General features: G+C 42.6%; 1 protein-coding gene across 2 annotated transcripts in view; it reads left to right on the top strand.

Annotated features, from left to right (window-relative positions):
• ccdc180 (coiled-coil domain containing 180) overlaps positions 1–22,657 on the top strand; it is a 133,147-nt gene that overhangs the window by 26,117 nt on the left and 84,373 nt on the right. For both annotated transcript variants that reach the window (XM_043720427.2, XM_043720426.2), the window contains exons 9-12: positions 518–681; positions 9,467–9,577; positions 18,648–18,727; positions 21,716–21,804. In XM_043720427.2, coding sequence (XP_043576362.2) covers positions 518–681; positions 9,467–9,577; positions 18,648–18,727; positions 21,716–21,804 — 444 coding nt within the window. The remainder of the gene's footprint in view (positions 1–517; positions 682–9,466; positions 9,578–18,647; positions 18,728–21,715; positions 21,805–22,657) is intronic.

The following is a 22,657-nucleotide window of genomic DNA, read 5'->3' as shown; positions in this document are numbered from 1 at the left end:
AGTGAAGTAGTCATGGCAACAAGTTGGGGCGGCACGGTGGCTCAGTGGTTAGCACTGCTGCATCACAGTGCTGGGACCCAGATTCAATTCCAGCGACTGTCTGTGTGAGTTTGTACATTCTCCCCGAGTCTGTGTGGGCTTCCTCCAGGTGATTCAGTTTCCTGCCACGATCCAAAGATGTGCAGGTTAGGTGAATTGGCCATGCTAACTTGCCTATGATGTTCAGGGATGTGCAGAGCAGGTCGTTAGTCAGGGGTAAACATAGGGTAATGGGACGGGTCTGGGTCGGTTACTCTTTGGAGGGTCGTTATGGTCTTGTTGGGCTGAATGGCCTGTTTGCACATGGTAGGGACTCTATGAAAGTTGAAACAGTGAAATTAGTGTACAGGTTCAAAAAATGAGCAAAATGTGGCTTAAGTGTCAAACAATTATTTCCAGTAAATAAGCTAACTCACAATACGTATTTCCAGCAAATAAGCTAAATAACAATACTTATTTCTACCCTGATTTGGTACAGCTTATAAACCAGGCTTTGCTGGCAAATCAAAGAGCAATGAATAAGCTGTATGTGAATCTGATGGAGGCTGATCTGATGCATGAGGTGTCGGAGCGGCAGAGGTATAACTTGAAACTGCAAGAGTTGAATAATCGCAAGAAGAATGACATGCTTCAGAATTTCAAGTAGGTCTTTGCATTACCAGACCAATAATTATCTGAAGAAAGAACTCATTCATGGTTGTACTGTGACACATTAATTTTATTTATTTCTTTTTTATTTGTTTGCTGAATATGAACTTTGTAGAAATAAACATGGCCCACTATCTTTATTTAAGCAACTATATCTTTTATTAATGGCATTTCTGAGCTTTCTGCCACTCATACTAAGCTACAAAAGGACAGTCCAAATGCATTTCTCCTCTCTGCAAACTCACTGTGTTGAAATCAAGTTCATTTACTTTTACTCATTCTCTTTTAGGACCTCAAAACCACAAGGCTTTTTATTTTAAGAACATAGGAACTAGAAGCAGGAGTGGGCCGCCTGGCCCCTCGAGCCTGTTCCACCATTCAATATGATCCTGGCTGATCTTTTCATGGCCTCGGCTCCACTTACCTGCCCTCTCACCGTGTTCCTTAATTCCTTTACTGTTCAAAAAATGATCTATCTTAGCTTTGAAAGCATTTAGTGAGGAAGCCTCAACTACTTCACTGGGCAGGGAATTCCATAGATTAACAACCCTCTGGGTGAAGAAGTTCCTCCTCAATTCAGTCCTAAATCTGCTTCCCCTAATTTTGAGATAATACCCTCTTATCCTCGTTTCACCTGCAAGTGGAAACATCCTCTCTATTTCTATCTTATCTATTCCCTTCATAATTTTATATGTTTCGATAAGATCCCCCCTCATTCTTCTAAATTCCAATGAATATAATCCCAGCCTACTCAGTCTCCCCTCATAAGCCAATCCCCTCAACTCCAGAATCAACCGAGTGAACCTCCTCTGCACCCACTCCAGTGCCAGAATATCCTTTCTCAAGTAAGGAGAGCAAAACTGCACACAGCACTCCAGGTGTGGCCTCATCAGCATCCTATACAGCTGCAACATAACCTCTCTGTTTTTAAACACTGAAGGACAAAATTCCATTTACCGTCTTAATTACCTGTTGCATCTGCAGACCAACCTTCTATGGACACCTAGGTCCCTTTGCACAGCAGCATGCTGCAATTTTCTACCATTCAAGTAATAGTCCTTTTTACTGTTATTCCTACCAAAGTGGATGACTTCACATTTATTAACATTGTACCCATCTGCCAGACTTTTGCCCACTCACTCAAACTATCTATGTCTCTTTGCAAAGTTTCACACTTTGCTCTACCACTCATCCTAGTGTCATCTACAAACTTTAACACACTACACATGGTCCCCAACTCCAAATCATGTCTGTAAATTGTGAATAATTGCAGTCCCAATACTGATCCCTGAGGCACATCACATATCACTGATTGCCAAACAGAAAAGCACACATTTAGCCACACCTTTTGCTTCCTATTAGTTCATTAATCCTCTATCCATGTTAATACTATGCATCGTGATCTTATGCAGCAGCCTTTTGTGCTGCACCTTGTCAAATGCCTTTTGGAAATCTAGATATACCATATCTACTGGGTCCCCATTGTCCACTTTCTTTTAATGTCTTCATAGAAGTCCAGTAGATTAGTTAAACATGACCTGCCCTTCGTGAACCCATACTCCGTCTATCCGACGGGAAAATTTATATCTTGATGCTTTGCTCTTTCTTCCTCAAGCATTTTTCCGACTCCAGAAGTTAAGCTAACTGGTCTATAATTCCCCATCTTCTGTCTACTTCCTTTTTAAACAGTGGAGTCACATTTGCCATTTTCCAATCTGTTGGAACTGCTCTAGAGTCCAGTGAATTTTGGAAAATAGCCACAATGCATTTGCTATTTCTCCTCCCATCTCTTTTAGTATCCTGAGATGCATTCCATCAGGGCCAGGAGACTTGTCTACCCTTGGTTTCATTAGTTTCACCAACATTACCCCTTCGTGATAATGATTGTTTCCAGGTCCTCACCTATCTTCGTGTTTTTGCCAATTTCTGACATGATATTCATGTCCTCCACTATGAACACTGACACAAAATACCTGTTCAATGCCTTGGCCATTTCCTCATATCCCATTATTAAATCCCCCTTCTCATCCTTTAAAGGACCAATGTTTACTTTTGCCACTCTTTTCTCATTTTATATATTTATAGAAATTTTTGCTATCTGTCTTTTCATTCTGAGCTAGTTTATTCTCATAATCTATCTTATTTTTCTTTATAGCTTTTGTCATGGCTTTCTCAATCTTTTAGTTTCCCGCTGATCTTGGCCACTTCGTATGCCTTCTCTTTCAATTTGATAGCCTCCCTTATTTCTTGAGACACCCACGGCAGATTACCCCTTTTCCAACAGTTCTTTCTTTTCACTGATATATACTTTCGCTGAGCAGTTTGAAAAATTGCTTTGAAAGTCCTCCACAGTTCGTCAACTGTCCACCCATAAAGTCTTTGTTTCCCATCTACTTTATTTAATTTCTTTCTCATCCTTTTGTCGTCTCCTGTGTTTAAGCACAAGACCCTGGTAAAGGATTTTATTTTCTCACTTACCATCTGTATTCTAAATTCAAACCAACTGTGTTTCCCCACTCCACTCCTGCAGATCTAAAGGCTTTAAAACCCAAACCTTAGCAATATCTAACCACTAATTCTTAATTTACCTCCTCTTTTCTCCGATGCTGTCAACTCTGATGTGAACTTGCACCGTGAAGTATTTACTTTAGCCCTTTACCTTTGCTTCCCTAGAAAAAGATAGGGAAGTATTTCAGCATTTTAAAAAAATCATTCACAGGTATGGACATTGCTGGCAAGGCCAGTATTTAATGACTATTCCTAGCTGCCATTAAGGAGGATTATCTTCATCTTTAAAACATTACTGTGGTTTTCAAACATCCAGATGAATTTGGGAATATCGAGTGAATAGCATTTCATATCTGTGAGTTGTTTGACAGAGAAATGCTAATCACCACTGAGCTTAATAAAATCCTGCTGCTGAGGTACAGTTGGAACATAGAAACTTGTAATTTTAAATTAGGACATTCACTCATCACATTTGTGTCAGCCATCTAAGATAGTTATCCACAGTCTGACTCATCTGTCCTTACCCCATGCGTTTTAATTTTTCGTATTGCAAGTATTTTCTGTGAGGTTTCAGGGCATTTTAACCCTTTCTTCCGAGTGATGGTGACCCTTTTATCTATCAATGATCCAATAAATCTTTCATTTGTCACAGATTCCCTTTGAGAAATGGCCCATGGACAACCAAAACTGCTTATGTTGGTATTACAGTGTGATGGAAGACAATTTATCAGATGACTTCTCAGTCCCACAATTCCTGTCACCCTATCATATTCTTTTCATTTTTTTATGCTTAACATTATGTTGACTGTGTTACTGAAGCTGTACTAGGAGGTTTTGAGAAGATTTGTAGCTCAGGTTGAGGTTCTGGATTTGACCGCTGAGCTGGAAAGTTCATTTTCAGACGTTTCGTCACCATACTAGGTAACATTTTCAGTGAGCTTCCGGACAAAGCACTGCTGATGATTCCTGCTTTCTATTTATATATTTGTGTTTCTTTGGGATGGTAATGTCATGTCTTGTTCTTTTTCTCAAAGGGTGCACTCTATGGTGTAGAGTGGAGAGATAAATGAGAGGGGGTGGGGTGGGGATAAAGTAGCATAGAGTACAATAGGTGAATGGGGGTGAGGATAGAAGTGATAGGTCAGAGAGGAGGATGGAGTGGATAGGTGGAAAGGAAGATAGGCAGGTAGGACAGGTCATCAGGGCGGGGCTGAGCTCGAAAGTTGGAGCTGGGGTGAGGTGGGGGGAAGGGGAAATGAGGAAACTGGTGAAATCAACATTGATGCCATTGGGTTGAAGTGTTCCGTGGCAGAGGATGAGGCATTCTTCCTCCAGGTGTTGGGTGGTGAGGGAGCGGCGGTGGAGGAGGCCCAGGACCTCCATGTCCTCAGTAGAGTGGGAGGGGGAGTTGAAATGTTGGGCCACAGGGCGGTGGGGTTGATTGGTGCGGGTGTACCGGAGATGTTCCCTAAAGCGCTCTGCTAGGACGCGTCCAGTCTCCCCAATGTAGAGGAGACTGCATCGGGAGCAACGGATACAATAAATGATATTGGTGGATGTGCAGGTAAAACTTTGAGGGATGTGGAAGTCTCCTTTGGGGCCTTGGATGGAGGTGAGGGAGGAGATGTGGGCGCAGGTTTTGCAATTCCTGCGGTGGCAGGGGGGGTGCCAGGATGGGAGGGTGGGTTGTTGGGGGGCATGGACCTGACCAGGTAGTCACGGAGGGAACGGTCTTTGCAGAAAGCAGAAATGGGTGGGGAGGGAAATATATCCCTTGTGGTGGGGTCCGTTTGGAGGTGATAGAAATGTCTTCGGATGATGTGGTTTATGCGAAGGTTGGTAGGGTGGAAGGTGAGCACCAGGGGCGTTCTGTCCTTGTTACGGTTGGAGGGGTGGGGTTTGAGGGCGGAAGGGTGGAATGTGGACGAGATGCATTGGAGGGCATCTTTAACCATGTGGGAAGGGAAATTGCGGTCTCTAAAGAAGGAGGCCATCTGGTGTGTTCTTTGATGGAACTGGTCCTCCTGGGAGCAGATACGGCGGAGGCGGAGTAATTGGGAATACGGGATGGCATTTTTGCAGGAGGTAGGGTGGGAAGAGGTGTAAGCCAGGTAGCTGTGGGAGTCGGTGGGATTGTAATAAATGTCAGTGTCAAGTCGGTCGTCATTAATGGAGATTTACTCCAACAGTCCATGTACATAATATAGGGCTTCTTTAATAAAATTGTGTAATATTTATGATTATCTATGGGAACTCTGGGATGGAAACTTACTTCTGAGACAGAAAACTGATAAGTAACTATTTCTGGATCCTGATTCTGATTCTGATCCTGTCCCTGAAGGGAAGCTCTCACAGCCACCAATTAATGTGATATGTTAGTTGACTGGAGGACGGATTGGGTGGCCAATCCCTAGCTGCTGGGGTGGGAACAGACTGAGAAAAGTTCAGGGCCATGTTGACTTTTAAGATTTCTGAGAGCATTGCAAGATGTGAGGTCTCTTGTGATGAGTGAACAAATCTCTCTCTCTCTATCTAACTGAAGAATCACAGACTCCTGCAGCCCTAGTTTCTGGTCACATCCAGCTTCTATTTTAGATCCTACGCTGAGAGTATGGTCCCCATACTCTACCATTCTGATGTTCAGGGATCTGGCCTTCATGCAGCAGATGTTCCTGTTCATTGCCACTGGACACAAAACCTGAGAATCACACTTCCATTGTCAGCTGCGATGTGGAGGTGCCAGTGTTGGACTGGAGTGGACAAAGTCAGAAATCACACGACATCAGGTTACAGTCCAACAGGTTTATTAGAAATCACAAGCTTTTGGAGCGCTGATCCTTCATAGGTGAAGTGGAGGAAAGTGCGCAGGCTCAGAATATGCAGAGAGATAATGGCAAGGTAATTCCAGGTAATTACATGTGTCAAAAAATACACACAAATAGTGTGAGTGGAATGTCAACAGGCTGAATAATGAGTGGCATGGTGGCCCAGTGGTTAGCACTGCTACCTCACAGCACCAGGGACCTGGGTTCGATTCTAGCCTCAGGCGACTGTCTGTGTGGAGTTTGAACGTTCTCCCCTTGTCTGCATGGGGATGCTCCGGTTTCCTCCCACAATCCAAAGATGTGCAGGTTAGGTGAATTGGCCAGGCTAAATTGCCCACAGTGTTCAGAGTAGGTTCATTAGTCAGGGGTAAATGTAGAGCAATAGGTTTGGGGAATGGGTCTGGGTGGGTTTCTCTTTGGAGGGTTGGTGTGGACTTGTTGGACCAAAGGGCCTGTTTCCACACGGTAGAGATTCTAAAAATAACAAGACTGTACAGGTGATCAAAAGTGCCAAACGGTGTGAGTGAAGTGTCAACAGCTGAATAGCAAGGGAAGGGATGACCTATGATCCAATTAATAATTACAAAAAAATCAAAAAATAAGATGGTGCTAGAAACAGACCCAAATGGCTGGCTTTGTCAATTGCAGCCTTTCTCGTGCTGACATAGCCACGCAATTGTGTTTAGCAGCCTTGGTCCCTCTTCTTGTAACCCTTTGTGTTGTAAGTAGTAAGCTGAATTCCTACATTACCCAAATGCTCATTGCATCCTGCACTGAAGCAATGGGACCTGTGAACGAATTGCTGAGTTCTGTCTGCACCATTCTGCCTTCCATGGATGTCATCTAACTCCATTGTCTGGTAATGAATGATTTACTACTGCTCTCCAATCCCCTGGCCTGCTGCAAACCCAGCATGCAGCCTATTCATTGCTGCCAAAATCTGAACAAGAACCTCATTGAGGTCCTAATGAGCTCTTCAACTCAATACAATTGAACATTTAAAAGGCAGCAGGATCTCTACGCGGGAGTCCTCCCCTTTTCTCTCGGGGATCTGGGGTGGAGGGTGCTGCACGCAGCAGTCCTCTGCAACCGCAGATTGCGGTGGTTCACGGATTCCCAGCCCAACTGCTTGTTCTGTGGAGTCCGTGGACCATGTATAGAACATAGAACAGAGAACAATACAGCACAGATCAGGCCCTTCGGCCCACGATGTTGTGCCGAACATTTGTCCTAGCTTAAGCACCCATCCATGTACCGATCCAATTGCCGCTTAAAGGTCACCAAAGATTCTGACTCTGCCACTCCCACAGGCAGCGCATTCCATGCCCCCACCACTCTCTGGGTAAAGAACCCACCCCTGACATCTCCCCTATGCCTTCCACCCTTCACCTTAAATTTATGTCCCCTTGTAACACTCTGTTGTACCCGGGGAAAAAGTTTCTGACTGTCTACTCTATCTATTCCTCTGATCATTTTATAAACCTCTATCAAGTCACCCCTCATCCTTCGCCGTTCCAATGAGAAAAGGCCTAGCACTCTCAACCTATCCTCGTACGACCTATTCTCCATTCCAGGCAACATCCTGGTAAATCTTCTCTGCACCCTCTCCAAAGCTTCCACATCTATCCTAAAGTGAGGCGACCAGAACTGCACACAGTACTCCAAATGTGGCCTAACCAAAGTCCTGTACAGTTGCAACATCACTTCACGACTCTTGAATTCAATCCCTCTGCTAATGAACGCTAATACACCATAGGCCTTCTTACAAGCTCTATCCACCTGAGTGGCAACTTTCAAAGACCTATGAACATAGACCCCAAGATCCCTCTGCTCCTCCACCTCACTAAGAACCCTACCGTTAACCCTATATTCCGCATTCTTATTTGTCTTTCCAAAATGGACAACCTCACACTTGGCAGGGTTGAACTCCATCTGCCGCTCCTCAGCCCAGCTCTGCATCATATCCAAGTCCCTTTGCAGCCGACAAGAGCCCTCCTCACTATCCACAACTCCACCAATCTTCGTATCATCTGCAAATTTACTGACCCACCCTTCGACTCCCTCATCCAAGTCATTAATAAAAATTACGAACAGCAGAGGACCCAGAACTGATCCCTGCAGAACTCCACTTGTAACTGGGCTCCAGGCTGAATATTTACCATCTACCACCACTCTCTGACTTCGACCGGTTAGCCAGTTTTCTATCCAATTGGCCAAATTTCCCTCTATCCCATGCCTCCTGACTTTCCGCATAAGCCTACCATGGGGAACCTTATCAAATGCCTTACTAAAATCCATGTATACTACATCCACTGCTCTACCCTCATCCACATGCTTGGTCACCTCCTCAAAGAATTCAATCAGACTTGTAAGGCAAGACCTACCCTTCACAAATCCGTGCTGGCTGTCCCTAATCAAGCAGTGCCTTTCCAGATACTCATAAATCCTATCCCTCAGTACCCTTTCCATTACTTTACCTACCACCGAAGTAAGACTAACTGGCCTGTAATTCCCGGGGTTATCCCTATTCCCTTTTTTGAACAGGGGCACAACATTCGCCACTCTCCAGTCCTCTGGTATATATTGGGTGTGGGCGTTTGCACTCCCTTTTTGATTTTCTCAAAAACCTCCTCTGTTTTTGGTTGCACGTCAGTCCCACGCTCCTGATCTTCAGGCACCCAATACGGAGGGGGGAGGGCTGGTCTGAAGACCTCCTCGTGGGTCTGCTCCTGGGCCTGGCCAAACTGGCCATAAACAGGTCCAGGCAGCGGGCCGTGGAGGGGGTCGTTAAGGCTGACTGCCTGCCCCTCTTCTGCGGTTACGTTAGAGCCCGGGTGTCTCTGGAGAAGGAGCACACGGTGTCCACCACACCCTGGAGTTGTTCAGGGAGAGGTGGGCACCGCAGGGAGTGGAGTGCATTATTTCTCCCTCCAATTCTATTTTGATTTAATCCATGCTCTCCACTTCATTGTTTGATCACACAGCATTGCCCTTTGATGTGAAGGGCACTGCTTGTCACTGGCTACTTGGGTGTTTTCTTACTAAAAAAAAAGGCAGCTGGATGGGTACATGAATAGGAAGGGTTTGGAGGGATATGGGCCGGGTGCTGGCAGGTGGGACTAAATTGGGTTGGGATATCTGGTTGGACCGAAGAATCTGTTTCCATGCTGTACATCTCTGACTCTATGACTGTAATTACTCTTATTGCTGAGAGTGATGGGAAACTGGCATGCTGGCTAACATCAATGGCCTCCACAATGTCTGTTCTCAGTCCCTATTGTTGACCACCAGTACCATTTTAAAAATTGGTACAGTTTTAGGTATCATCAGTTAGCTTTCATCATTAAATATTAGAATGTTGCTATTAAATGTGGTTGGCATTGTTGAATAAATTAATTTGTTTGCTAATAAATTTAGCTTTTTTGCTTTATTTGTTCCTTTCATAGAGATTTTTTAGCAAAGGACTGGAATGCTGGATTAGAAAATGAAAAGGATTTATTGATGCAAGAACAACAAAACCTAAATAATAAGCGGATTCAGCGTCTTGAGGACATTGTGTAAGTTTAAAAAAACAGAGTTCTGATGAAGGTAACACTTGAAGTACTTACCTTTCAGATGCTGACAGACATGTTGTATGTTCCCAATATTTTTGTGTTGTTATTTTCAAATTCCAACCTGTATTATTTTTCTTTTAGCCATTAGGAAAATAATGTCTGCAGGACGAAAGACTTTTAAAATTAATTTTGGATTGGGATGCACTTCTGATGGTGGTAGAGTATATTCCTTTCATGCTGGGGATGCATGACTCAGTCTGATCAAACCTACAGCTTCAGAATCATTTAAACGTGGAAAGTGGCTCTGAAATTTTGTTGCATAAGACCTTGAGGACCGATGTAGTGTAGGCGTAGGAGCAGTCTCCAAACTGATGGTGTGTTCTGTTGTTAACTTTCACTTAATTTTAATCTTTTCTCTTTGAACAATCACAGACAAATTAGCACAGCTTTGCAGCAAGAATATTCCTAAAATGGACAGACACACATATACACTGGCACCTGGAATCATCACATGATTCTTTATACATCCTGAAAGTGACTCCTATGCTTACAATTAGGCTGTATGATTATTTCTCTCACTTTCATGCACATTCACCATGGTCAGGCCTAGACACTAGGAAGTGTGATCACACTTAAACAGACAAGGATACATATGAACATACTACTTAGGAGCAGAGTGTGACCACTTGGCACCACAAGCCTTCTCTGCTTTTCAATAAGATCAAAACTGATGTGATCACTCCACATTTTGCCAATCCTGATAACCTTTCACCCTTGCTTATCAAGAATCTATCTATTTCTGTCTTAAAGAAATTCCAGAATGTTGCTTTTGCCACCATTTGTGGAAGAGAGTTACAAAGGCTCACAACTCTCCTCATCACTGCTTAAAATGGAAGACCCCTTGTTTTTTAATAATGGCCCCTAGTTCTCGAGTTTCCCAGAGAGTTTACATCCTCTCTACATGTACCCTATCCACACCATTAAGATCTCAAATGTTTCAATCATTTTGACTAGACAGCTGCCCACTGAGGGTGGTGATGGAAAAACACAGCCGGTCAGGCTGCATCTGAAGAGCTGGATAGTCGATGTTTCGAGCGTAAGCCTTTCATTAGGAATGAGGCTTGTGGCCTAAGGGAGCTGAGAGGTAAATGGGAGGGGGTTGGGGCTGGGGCAAGGTAGCTGAGAATGCAATAGATAGATGGAGGTGGGGGTGAAGCTAATAGGTCAGAGAGGAGTTTGGAGTGGATAAGTAGGAAGGAAGATGGACAGGTCAAGACGGTGGAAGTTGGATCTGGGGTAAGGTGGGGGTGGGGGGAAATGTGGAAACCCATCTGCTCCACCCTCCTCTGTGACCTATCACCTTTACCCCCACCTCCGTCTACCTATCCCATTCTCAGCTACCTTGCCCTCAGCCCCACCCCTCTCCCATTTATCTTTCAGCCCCCTTAGGCTACAAGCCTCATTCCTGATGAAGAGTTTATGCCTGAACATTGACACTCCTGCTCCTCTGATGCTGCCAGGCCAGCTATGCTTTTCCAGCACCACACTCTTCGACACTGATCTCCAGCATCTGCAGTCCTCACTTTCTCCTAGCTGCCCACTGAGACATGGATAATGCACCATGGAAACTTCCTTGCTCTTCTCTAAGTACTGTAGTGCCAAAGGATTTTTCAAGTCTATCCTCAGCTTCAGTTCTCATCTGAAAGACAGTATTTTGAAACAGTGCTGCCTTAATTAACTACTGCACTCAAGTGTTAGCCTAGATTTTGTGCTCTAGGTGGGGTCTCAGAGGGGCCTGAGCAATATGGGCTATGGTAAGATTTGAGGCAGAATTTCGTGAGAAGTCCAGTGAGGCCTAGCTCAGAAATACGTTATGTTTCTGCCAAGTGGCATGGCAAGTTTCTAGCTAGATTGTGGCAAGTTGCCAGATAACTGAGATTATCAGTTGTTAATCACTTTATTAACAGCACAACTCACCTCATTAATATTCAGCTTTCAGTCTTTCCTAATGCACTGAACAAGGTAGACAAGAAGATTTCTTCACATGTAAGTCAGAGTGGGTTCCTGATTACTTCTACTTACACCAAAGTACTACCATGTTAGACATCGGACGCCAACATCTCAGGTTACTCTCCCTGGGCACCAGCCACATGCACCCCACGTATGTAGACATGTGTCTAACATAAGCCAGTCCCAAAGAACCCTCATGGCACACCCCCAATTCATTTACTTCAGCACTTCAATCAGAGTGCATCAGAACCTATTATTGAAATGCTCCAGCAGGGATAGTTTGTGCTCAGGGACACACATGCAGCTCAGGCACACACCAGGCTGCATCTCCAGCCTATTTGCTTGGTCTCTTAGTGCTCACTCACTCCAAGCTGAACTGGGTGCTTAAAGTATCCCTGCCTTGTCTTTTTGCACTTCGCCCCTAGCAGGAGATACCAGGCTCGTTGAAGTGCTGTAGTGCCATTCTGTTTAATATGCCCTAACAAAAACTAAGTAAAAACTATTCTATCAAGTAGCCTTATTTGTTTGATTTGCCATTTGACTTTTCTACTTTCTGTCAGTGTGATTCTTCATCATTGAAGATCCTTGTCTTGTTTTCCCCTAAGAGCAAGAAAAGAGTTACAAACATTGAATGTCAGTTCTTTCTACACACTATATGCACTCAGAAGTGGTGAATAAATGCAAAAGAGTAATTGAAAAGGCATTTTGAATGGCTCTTGGGGTCTTTTATAAAATGCCATACTTTATGTTGGCACTGTAATCTTGGGCCTGGTGTTTTTCCACATTCTTTGTCTTAGTGAAATGTTTGGTGGTGATTGGAATTTAGAGTCAAAGAGTCATAGAGATGTACAGCATGAAAACAGACCCTTCGGTCCAACCCGTCCATGCCCACCAGATATCCCAACCCGATCTAGTCCCACCTGTCAGCACCCGGCCCATTTCCCTCCAAACCTTTCCTATTCATATACCCATCCAAATGCCTCTTAAATATTGCAATTGTACCATCCTCCACCACATCCTCTGGCGGCTCATTCCAGACATGTGTGAAAAAGTTGCCCCTTAGGTCTCTTTTATATCTTTCCCCTCTCACCCTAAACCTATGCCCTCTAGTTCTGGACACCCCCACCCCAGGGAAAAGACTTTGTCTCTTTATCCTATCCATGTCCCTCATAATTTTGTAAACCTCTATAAGGTCACCCCTCAGCCTCCAACGCTCCAGGGAAAACAGCCCCAGCCTGTTCAGCCTCTCCCTGTAGCTCAAATCCTCCAATCCTGGCAACATCCTTGTAAATCTTTTCTGAATCCTTTCAAGTTTCACAGCATCTTTCCGATAGGAAGGAGACCAGAATTGTACGCAATGTCCCAACAGTGATCTAACCAATGTCCTGTACAACCACAACATGACCTCCCAACTCCTGTACTCAATACTCTGACCAATAAAAGAAAGCATACCAAATGCCTTCTTCACTATCCTATCTACCTGCGACTCTACTTTCAAGGAGCTATGAGCCTGCACTCCAAGGTCTCTTTGTTCAGCAACACTCCCTTGGACCTTACCATTAAGTGTATAAGTCCTGCTAAGATTTGCTTTCCCAAAATGCAGCACCTCGCATTTATCTGAATTAAACTCCATCTGCCACTTCTCAGCCCATTAGCCCAACTGGTCAAGATCCTGTTGTCATCTGAGGTAACCCTCTTCGCTGTCCACTACACCTCCAATTTTGGTGTCATCTGCAAACTTACTAACTGTACCTCTTATGCTCGCATCCAAATCATTTATGTAAATGACAAAAAAATAAAGGGCCCAGCACTGATCCTTGTGGCACTCCACTGGTCACAGGCCTCCAGTCTGAAAAACAACCCTCCACCACCCTCTGTTTTCTACCTTTGAGCCAGTTCTGTATACAAATGGCTAGTTCTCCCTGTATTCCATGAGATCTAACCTTGCTAATCAGTCTCCCATGGGGAACCTTGTTGAATGCCTTACTGAAGTCCATATAGATCACATGTACCGCTCTGCACTCATCAATCTTCTTTGTTACTTCTTCAAAAAACTCAATCAAGTTTGTGAGACATGATTTCCCACGCACTAAGCCATGTTGACTATCCTGAATCAGTCCTTGCCTTTCCAAATACATGTACATCCTGTCCCTCAGGATTCCCTCCAACAACTTGCCCACCACCGAGATCAGGCTCACCAGCCTATAGTTCCCTGGCTTGTCTTTACTGCCCTTCTTAAACAGTGGCACCACGTTTGCCAACCTCCAGTCTTCCGGCACCTCACCTGTGACTATCGATGATACAAATATCTCAGCAAGAGGCCCAGCAATCACTTCTCCAGCTTCCCACAGAGTTCTCGGGTACACCTGATCAGGTCCTGGGGATTTATCCACCTTTGTGCGTTTCAAGACATCCAGCACTTCCTCCTCTGTAATCTGGACATTTTGCAAGATGTCACCATCTATTTCCCTATAGTCTATATCTTCCATATCCTTTTCCACAGTATATACTGATGCAAAATATTCATTTAATATCTCCCCCATTTTCTGTGGCTCCACAACAAAGGCCGCCTTGCTGATCTTTGAGGGGAAAGTGAGGACTGCAGATGCTGGAGATCAGAGCTGAAAATGTGTTGCTCGAAAAGCGCAGCAGGTCAGGCAGCATCCAAGGAACAGGAGAATCAACGTTTCGGACATGAGCCCTTCTCCTCCTCATTCCTGAAGAAGGGCTTATGCCCGAAACGTCGATTCTCCTGTTCCTTGGATGCTGCCTGACCTGCTGCGCTTTTCCAGCAACACATTTTCAGCTCTGATCTTTGAGGGGCCCTATTCTCTCCCTAGTTACCCTTTTGTCCTTAATATATTTGTTAAAAACCCTTTGGATTCTCCTTAATTCTATTTGCCAAAGCTATCTCATGTCCCCGTTTTGCCCTCCTGATTTCCCTCTTAAGTATACTCCTACTTTTTTTACACTCTTCTAAGGATTCACTCGATCTATCCTGTCTATAACTGACATATGCTTTTTCTAATCCAAACCCTCAATTTCTTTAGTTATCCAGCATTCCCTATACCTACCAGCCTTCCCTTTCACCCTGACAGGAATATACTTTCTCTGGATTCTTGTTACCTCATTTCTGAAGGCTTCCCATTTTCCAGCCGTCCCTTTACCTGCGAACATCTGCCTCCAGTCAGCTTTTGAAAGTTCTTGCCGAATACCGTCAAAATTGGCCTTTCTCCAATTTAGAACTTTAACTTTTAGATCTGGTCTATCCTTCTCCATCACTATTTTAAAACAAATAGAATTATGGTCGCTGGCCCCAAAGTGCTCCCCCACTGACACCTCAGTCACCTGTCCTGCCTTATTTCCCAAAAGTAGGTCAAGTTTTGCACCTTTTCTAGTAGCTACATCCACATACTGAATCAGAAAATTGCCTTGTACACACATAAGAAATTCCTCTCCATCTAAACCCTTAACACTATGGCAGTCCCAGTCTATGTTTGGAAAGTTAAAATCCCCTACCATAACTACCCTGTTATCCTTACAGATGGCTGAGATCTCCTTACAAGTTTGTTTCTCAATTTCCCTCTGACTATTGGGGGGTCTACAATACAATCCCAATAAGGTGATCATCCCTTTCTTATTTCTCAGTTCCATCCAAATAACTTCCCTGGATGTATTTCTGGGAATATCCTACCTCAGCACAGCTGTAATGCTATCCCTTATCAAAAATGCCACTCCCCCTCCTCTCTTGCCTCCCTTTCTATCCTTCCTGTAGCATTTGTATCCTGGAACATTCAGCTGCCAGTCCTGCCCATCCTTGAACCATGTTTCCGCAATTGCTATGATATCCCAGTCCCATGCTCCTAACCATGCCCTGGGTTCATCTGCCTTCCCTGTTAGGCACCTTGCATTGAAATAAATGCAGTTTAATTTATTAGTCCTATCTTGTCCCTGCCTGCCCTGACTGTTTGACTCACTTCTGTTCTCAGCTGTACCCGTCTCGGATCGATCTCTTTCCTCACTATCTCCCTGGGTCCCACTCCCCCACCTTACGAGTCTAAATCCTCCCAAGCAGTTCTAGCAAATCTCCCTGCCAGTATATTAGTCCCCTTCCAATTTAGGTGCAATCCGTCCTTCTTGTACAGGTCACTTCAACCCCAAAAGAGATTCCAATGATCCAAAAATGTGAATCCTTCTCCCACGCACCAGCTCCTCAGCCATGCATTCATCTGCTCTATCCTCCTATTCCTGCCCTCACTAGCTCGTAGCACTGGGAGTAATCCAGATATTACTACCCTTGAGGACCTCCTTTTTAAATTTCTGCCTAAATCTGTAATCTCCCTTCAGAATCTCAACCTTTTCCCTTCCTATATCGTTGGTTCCAATGTGGACAATGACCTCCTGCTGGCCCCTCTCCCCCGTGAGGACATTCTGCACCCTCTCTGAGACATCCTTGATCCTGACACTAGGGAAACAACACACCATTCTGTTTTTTTCTCTGCTGGCCACAGAAATGTCTGTCTGTACCTCTGACTACAGAATCCCTTAACACAATTGATCTCTTGGAACTTGACGTACCCCTCGTTGCATTAGAGCCAGTCTCAATACCTGAAACTTGGCTGTTCGTACTACATTCCCCTGAGAATCCATCACCCCCTACATTTTCCAAAACAGCATACCTGTTTGAAATGGGTATATCCACAAAAGACTCCTGCACAAGCTGCCTACCTCTCTTACTCTTCCTGGAGTTAACCCATCTATGTGACTGTATCTGAGACTTTCCCCCCTTCCTATAACTGCCATCCATCACACACTGTTGCTGTTGCAAATTCCTCATCGCTTCTATCTGTCTCTCCAACTGATCCTCGATCTGATAAGATTCACATCCAACAGCATTTATGGCAGATATAATCTGCAGTAACCCTTAAACTCTCTTTAAACTCCCACATCTGACAAGAAGTAGATATCACTGCAAAGGCTATTTTTGCTCCTTCACAATCTACAGACCCAGAAAATAACACCGTCTTATTCCTCAACAAACACTGCCCCAGGTTAAATTAATAACTATGGCTTATATTTTAAGTTTAATCAAGAGACTTATCTCCAAAAACATATAATCAAGAAAGCACCCACTGTACTCACTAATACAACTTTTCTCTTGGACAGACTTAAACCAACAATTAACTTATCTGATTCTGTGCTGTGAACTTCGCCCAACAGTTCCTCCAAGATTAGTTGTGAATTTCACTGTTTGTTAATTTTCCACGATGCACTCTGATGTCCAGTGATACACGAATTCAAACAGCAAAGACAGTAACTTGCAGGTTCTCTCTCTCTCTCTCTCTCCCCTGCACTGTCCTCACCATGTGCTTCCTTTGTCTGCCCTTCTCCCTTTTAAACTGCTGTTGTTTTGACTTTTTATTTCCAAAGTTCCAAACCAATGCAACAGCATATAAAACAGTAATTGCTACTCCTGGAATTCGAGGAAATCACCTCCAGCACCTAAAATACCTCAAAAAAAGGAGGAGCTCTTACAGCCAGAAATTTTCCCCGTCCTCCATCTTGGATTACCCAGAAAGTCCTGCCCACAAACCTTGATCCCATGTAATGCTGGATGAAGGTTGGGAGGCTGTTTCCCTGTTTAATTCCTTTATTCTTTACTTTGATGAAGTACTAAACCTAGTAGGCTCCAAGGACTCTCTGGCTGGCACACAGGACTCCCATTTCCACCTGCCACCCTCAGAATGAAAATCCAAACTTGTACTTAGCACCTGAACTGCTTGTTACAAAAACGTAATTTATTTAAAAGAACAGCAACATGTATTTATATTGGAATTTTAATGTTGCAAATGTTTCTCCGAAGAAATGGATGATGTGGGATAATTGATGAGTTAGGAAAGTTGGCCAAAAGCATGGTTCAAACAGGGGGAATTGAATAAGCCTTCTCAAGGCTGGGAGAGTTGGTAAAGTTTTGGGGATTACAAAAGAGAGTGGGGACGAAGGCAATTGAAGGCTGTCACTGATGGTGGAACTTGGGAGGAGAAATGCATGAGTCCAGAGTTGGAGAACCAAAGAGTGCTGGTAAACAATAGGTCTAGAATGTACTGCACAAGTGAATTGAGAGAGGCGACACAGATTTAGAAATGAGGACAAACATTTTTTCAATAAATGGACTGTTTGATGTAAGCAATGCACAAGTGAAGATTAGAGTTGTGCTGGAAAAGCACAATAGGTCAGGCAGCATCCGAGGAGATGCTGCCTGATCTGCTGTGCTTTTCCAGCACCACTCTAATCTCGATTCCGATCTCCAGCATTTGCAATCCTCACTTTTGCCTAATGCACAAGTGAAGTTAGTGAAAAGGATATTAGACAAGTCTGGAAGAACAAATATTTTCTTTTAATCATTCTTAGAGTGTGACTACTGTCAGCAAGGTCAGCATTTATTGTCCATTCCTAATTGTACTTTGGGATTGTAGTGTGTGGTAGTGCTACTGGACTAGTCATTCAGAGGCTATACTATTTCTCTGGAAACCACAAAGCAAAATGGAGCTTTTAATTTCAATTAGTTAATATTTCTGAAAGAAATGGCTAGTCTCATTAATAATTATCATGAAACTACTACATTGTCATAAAAATACAACTGGTACACAATAGTCCTTCAGGAAATCTACCATCCTTATCTGTTCTGACCTACATGTGACTCCTGGCTCACAGGTTTGTGATTGACTGTTAATTGCCCTCTGAAAGAGCCTGGCAAGTCCTTCTGTTCTATCAAAAAATTACAAGAAAAGTCAGCCAAAGCGAAATAATGAATTTGAGCAGTGGTAAAGTCTGAATGAGAGTGGAGGTAGATAACATTGCTGAAGGGGGGGGGGGGGGGCAGGATAAACTATGTGTTTGAAGCTCATTTGTTTATTTTTTAACATCAAGATAGATAAAATGTAAAAATTAAATGAGTGCTAAACTGAAGTTCATTTATTTTGTGTTTTGAGTATAGCATATTCCATGTCTATTTGGAACGTAAACAATTTTGTTTGTCATTTATTCTTTGTGGTTTATGCAGAAACATCAATGCCTTTAACTTAAATAAAAACACAGTGCTTCAGTGGTATGACTCCATACAAGCCTTAAATCAGGAAATAGGTAAGGATATATGGCTGAAATTCCTGAAGAAGGGCTCATGCCCGAAACGTCGATTCTCCTGCTCCTTGGATGCTGCCTGACCTGCTGCGCTTTTCCAGCAACACATTTTCAGCTCTGAAATTACTAAGAGCTTTGATTTCCTTTTGGTAGCATGCTCATTAACAGAATCACACAAAATTTTAATGCTTTTTCAATCAATTGTAAACAAGACAAATGGGCATTTGTGTGTATTGCTTCATCAGACACTGGCTTTAATACTGGTTTAGGAAAGTACTGGATCACTAGGACAAACAGACAAAATGCTAGAGGAAAGGATACATAGAGCTATGGATAAGACTTTACACAAGTAAGGTCAGAGGAAACATATAGCGGAGGTTACAAAAACTTGAAAATCAACTGAGATAAGAGCAGGAGGTAGACTATTCTATGTAATAAATATAAAAGAATAAAACATAAATGGTCAGAGACTCAATGTAAGTATGAAATGATTTAAATCTCAAAAACCAGAAACAATTAATATGAATTAGCTAAACTGCCTGTATACTGTGGATGAAACAAAATAGGAACAGAAAACAATAATTGGCAGTAAGAGAACAAATGTAAGAGGATTATCTAAAATTTGGCCAAATTAAGGACAGGGCTAACAGCCAACTTTTGCTTGTTCTAACTTTTTCTCACTGTGGTCCCTATCCCTATTTAAAATTCTCACAATCCCTCTGTGAGAGTAGGCTGAGGAGTGAGAAGTCCTATGAAGAGCAGAAGGCAGGGTTGGAAGACCTGTAAAGGGAAGGGGCAGAGTCATGAGGCAACCTCAAAATTTCAACTCGCTACTCTATTTGGGGTCCCGAGTTTGGGAAAGCTTGTTTAGGGTCAGGGAGTTCAAAACTAGGAGGCATTTTTTAAGGGGAGAAAGATTTAAAAGGGACCTGAGGGGCAACATTTTAACACAGGGTGGTTCATACGTGGAATTAACTGCCGGAGGAAGTGGTAGATGTAGGTACAATCACAGTATTTAAAAGACATTTGGATAAGTACATGAATAGGAGACATTGAGAGGGAATGGGTCAAATGCAGTTAGGTGGGGCTAGTTTAGTTGGGAAACTTGGTCATCATGGACAGGTTGGACCGAAGCATCTGTTTCTGTGCTGCATGACTCTATGACTCAATATTTGGAAATAGTAGAGGAAAAATGAAAGGAAGATAGGTTGGCTGTAACAATAAGAGGCAACACACTTGAAGCAGAATGAAGGGAGGTAAGAAATATTATAATTAAATCAGAATCCTAGTTAACCTTGTCTGGAATGCTTCCAATGCCAGTGTATCTTTCCTTAGCATAAGTGGACCAAAGCTTTTTGCAGTATTCTAGTTGTGGTCCAACTTATGCCTTGTATAAAAACCTAAATAACTGCAGAAGCTGTAAATCAGAAACAAAAACCAAAGATGCTAGAAAAGCTGAGCACATCTGGCAGCATCTGTGAAGAAAAATCCAAGTTAAGGTTTTGGCTCCAGTGACCTTTCCTCAGCTCTGATTTCTCTTGACAGATGCTGCCAGACCTGCTCAGCTTTTCCTGCAACTTTTGTTTTCGTTAGTGCCTCGTATAGTTTTAGAAGACTTCCCAACTTTTAAACTCCATTCCCTAGAAACAAAGGCCCACAGTTAATTTGCCTTGCCTGTAACTTGCTGCTTTTTGTGTTTCATGCACAAAATACATGATTTAATATGTATAACACATACCCATAATATATGTCTTCCTGGGACACTTGTAGCTAACTGTACTGGAGATAGCAGGGTAGTTTCTAACACATCCTCTTCAATAATCTTCTATGCATGGTAAAGATGACTTTTGGAGGATTCTTGCTGAGAAAAGATCAAGAGAAACAGAGAGAGAGAGTGAGAGAGCGCAAATGGCTGTTGCTTCTTAGGCATGTCAAATTCTCTCTGACTGAACTCAAAATACAATAGCCTTACTCCACCCACAAACTGGACTATGAGAACTCTCTCTGAACGTTCTGCAGACTATATGATTCCATCTGAACTCCCTGTCCCTTGCAGATATAACATCGTTGCTGTTGTGTGCAGTGCCTTTTCCATAATGAAGTATCCTTTGTTTAAAAGTTCAAGATATGTTTATGTGGGTCCCCATAATCTTTTTTTAAAAAAAGAAATACTATTTGGATCACATAATTTCATAGCAATATTTACAAAAGAAATTTGGATTTAGGAAACAGAATGCAAGTTTCACAACTTGCAGATGCCATCAAACTGACAGTATATCTAACACCAGGAAAACTAAGACAAATCACAGTAAAAGTTAATAAACATTTGGAACAGGTAGTGAAACAAAAAATGCTTGGCATACAACTTGACAGCTTATTCAAATAGCAACAGGTCTTAATAAGGCCATTAAAAATACAGTGAAGCACTGGGATTCATTTCTACAGGAGTACAAGTTGTGTTCAACTTGTAAAAAACCTTGGAGAAAGTGAGGACTGCTGATGCTGGAGATCAGAGTTGAGAGTGCATTGCTGGAAAAGCACAGCAGATCAGGCAGCATCTGAGGAGCAGGAGAATCAATGTTTCAGGCGTAAGCCCTTGAATAAAACCTTGCTGAGCTCACACTTGGAAAGGCGTACATAGGTCTTTGTATTACAAAATTGAACGTAGCATAAAGTAAATTTACAAGATGATGCTAGAAGTGATGAGTTGGAACTATCTGTAAAAGTTGATTGGGCTAAGATTCTTTTCCCTCGTAAAGAAGAGGATTGAGAGTCAATTTAATAGAGGTTTTCAAAATTCCAAATGTATTTGATACTTTGTATTTTGTTACAATCAGGTAGCTCCATAAATATTTTTCAAGTTTGTGGATCAAAGTAAAAAAAATACATTTTGGGAAGAATAATTTATACCAGCATGAAGTTATACAATATACTTAACGCAATAGAGAATATTCTAATGTAACAATTTTTTAACATTTCTTTTCTTTCTAGAAGCTCTACATATTCAATATACAAGTAAATTACACGCATATCATGAAAAAGTGTATCATGAGTGGATGACAGAAATTGACAGGTCTGAGGTGGGTGCATTTATTAAAGTCATGCAATGTTGAAGTGACTCCCTCAGGAACAGGCTGTTGAATTGTTCAAACAGCAAATTGGGAGGTATGGTCTATGTATTATTGTTCAGATCAGGAGATCTTCTCTCTATATAGGCACACGTGTCTCCTTTTGTGCCTTGAAGGCAAGGGGAAATGTTTGATTCCATCTTTGGCAGGACAGACTTGATGGGCCAAAGGGCCTGTTCTCTGATGTATGATTCTGTGTTTCACAACACAGTGGCTGAGATTGACTGGAAGTTCCAGTGTTTTTCTGATTTGCAAATGAGTATCAGTTTTTATTAGAAGTTGACTTCTATTGGAAGGGTTGTCAAAAAGAACAATAATATTGATCCCAGCATAAATTGAATGAAGTGTGAAGGGTGATTAAAGATTTTGAAAACTAGAAAGAAGAATTAGAATAGACCTTATAAGAGTACATTTAATAGTTCAGATAAACTGGATTTAAAGAATTGGAATCTGTGAACAGAACTGGAAATGCATTGAAATTGAATCTGTAATAGATATTAACAGCGTATATTTATATAGACCATGTGTAATAATAAAGGGTTCCAAGGGATGATGGGGATTGGTGGCAGGATAAATAATGGAAAATATTGGAATAGTCTACCAAGCATAATAATTCTGTAGAATCAAAAACACTGGGGCCAACTAAAATATACCAAAATACTGTAATGGCACACTTGGTGCATCTGGAATGAAGTTTGTGAATTGAGTGACTATTTATGCCCTGAGTTTTCTCATATTTGTACCTTAAAACATTTTACACAATTTTTTTTAAAAAATGAGGCTCTATGCCATCTCGAAAAGAAAA

Source organism: Chiloscyllium plagiosum, unplaced genomic scaffold, assembly GCF_037043375.1.
Source record: "Chiloscyllium plagiosum isolate Xiang-an unplaced genomic scaffold, Cpla_swu_hap1 HiC_scaffold_21, whole genome shotgun sequence".
Classification (NCBI taxonomy): domain Eukaryota; kingdom Metazoa; phylum Chordata; class Chondrichthyes; order Orectolobiformes; family Hemiscylliidae; genus Chiloscyllium; species Chiloscyllium plagiosum.
Note: the sequence above shows the minus strand (reverse complement) of the source record. Positions and strands in the feature narration are given on the sequence as shown.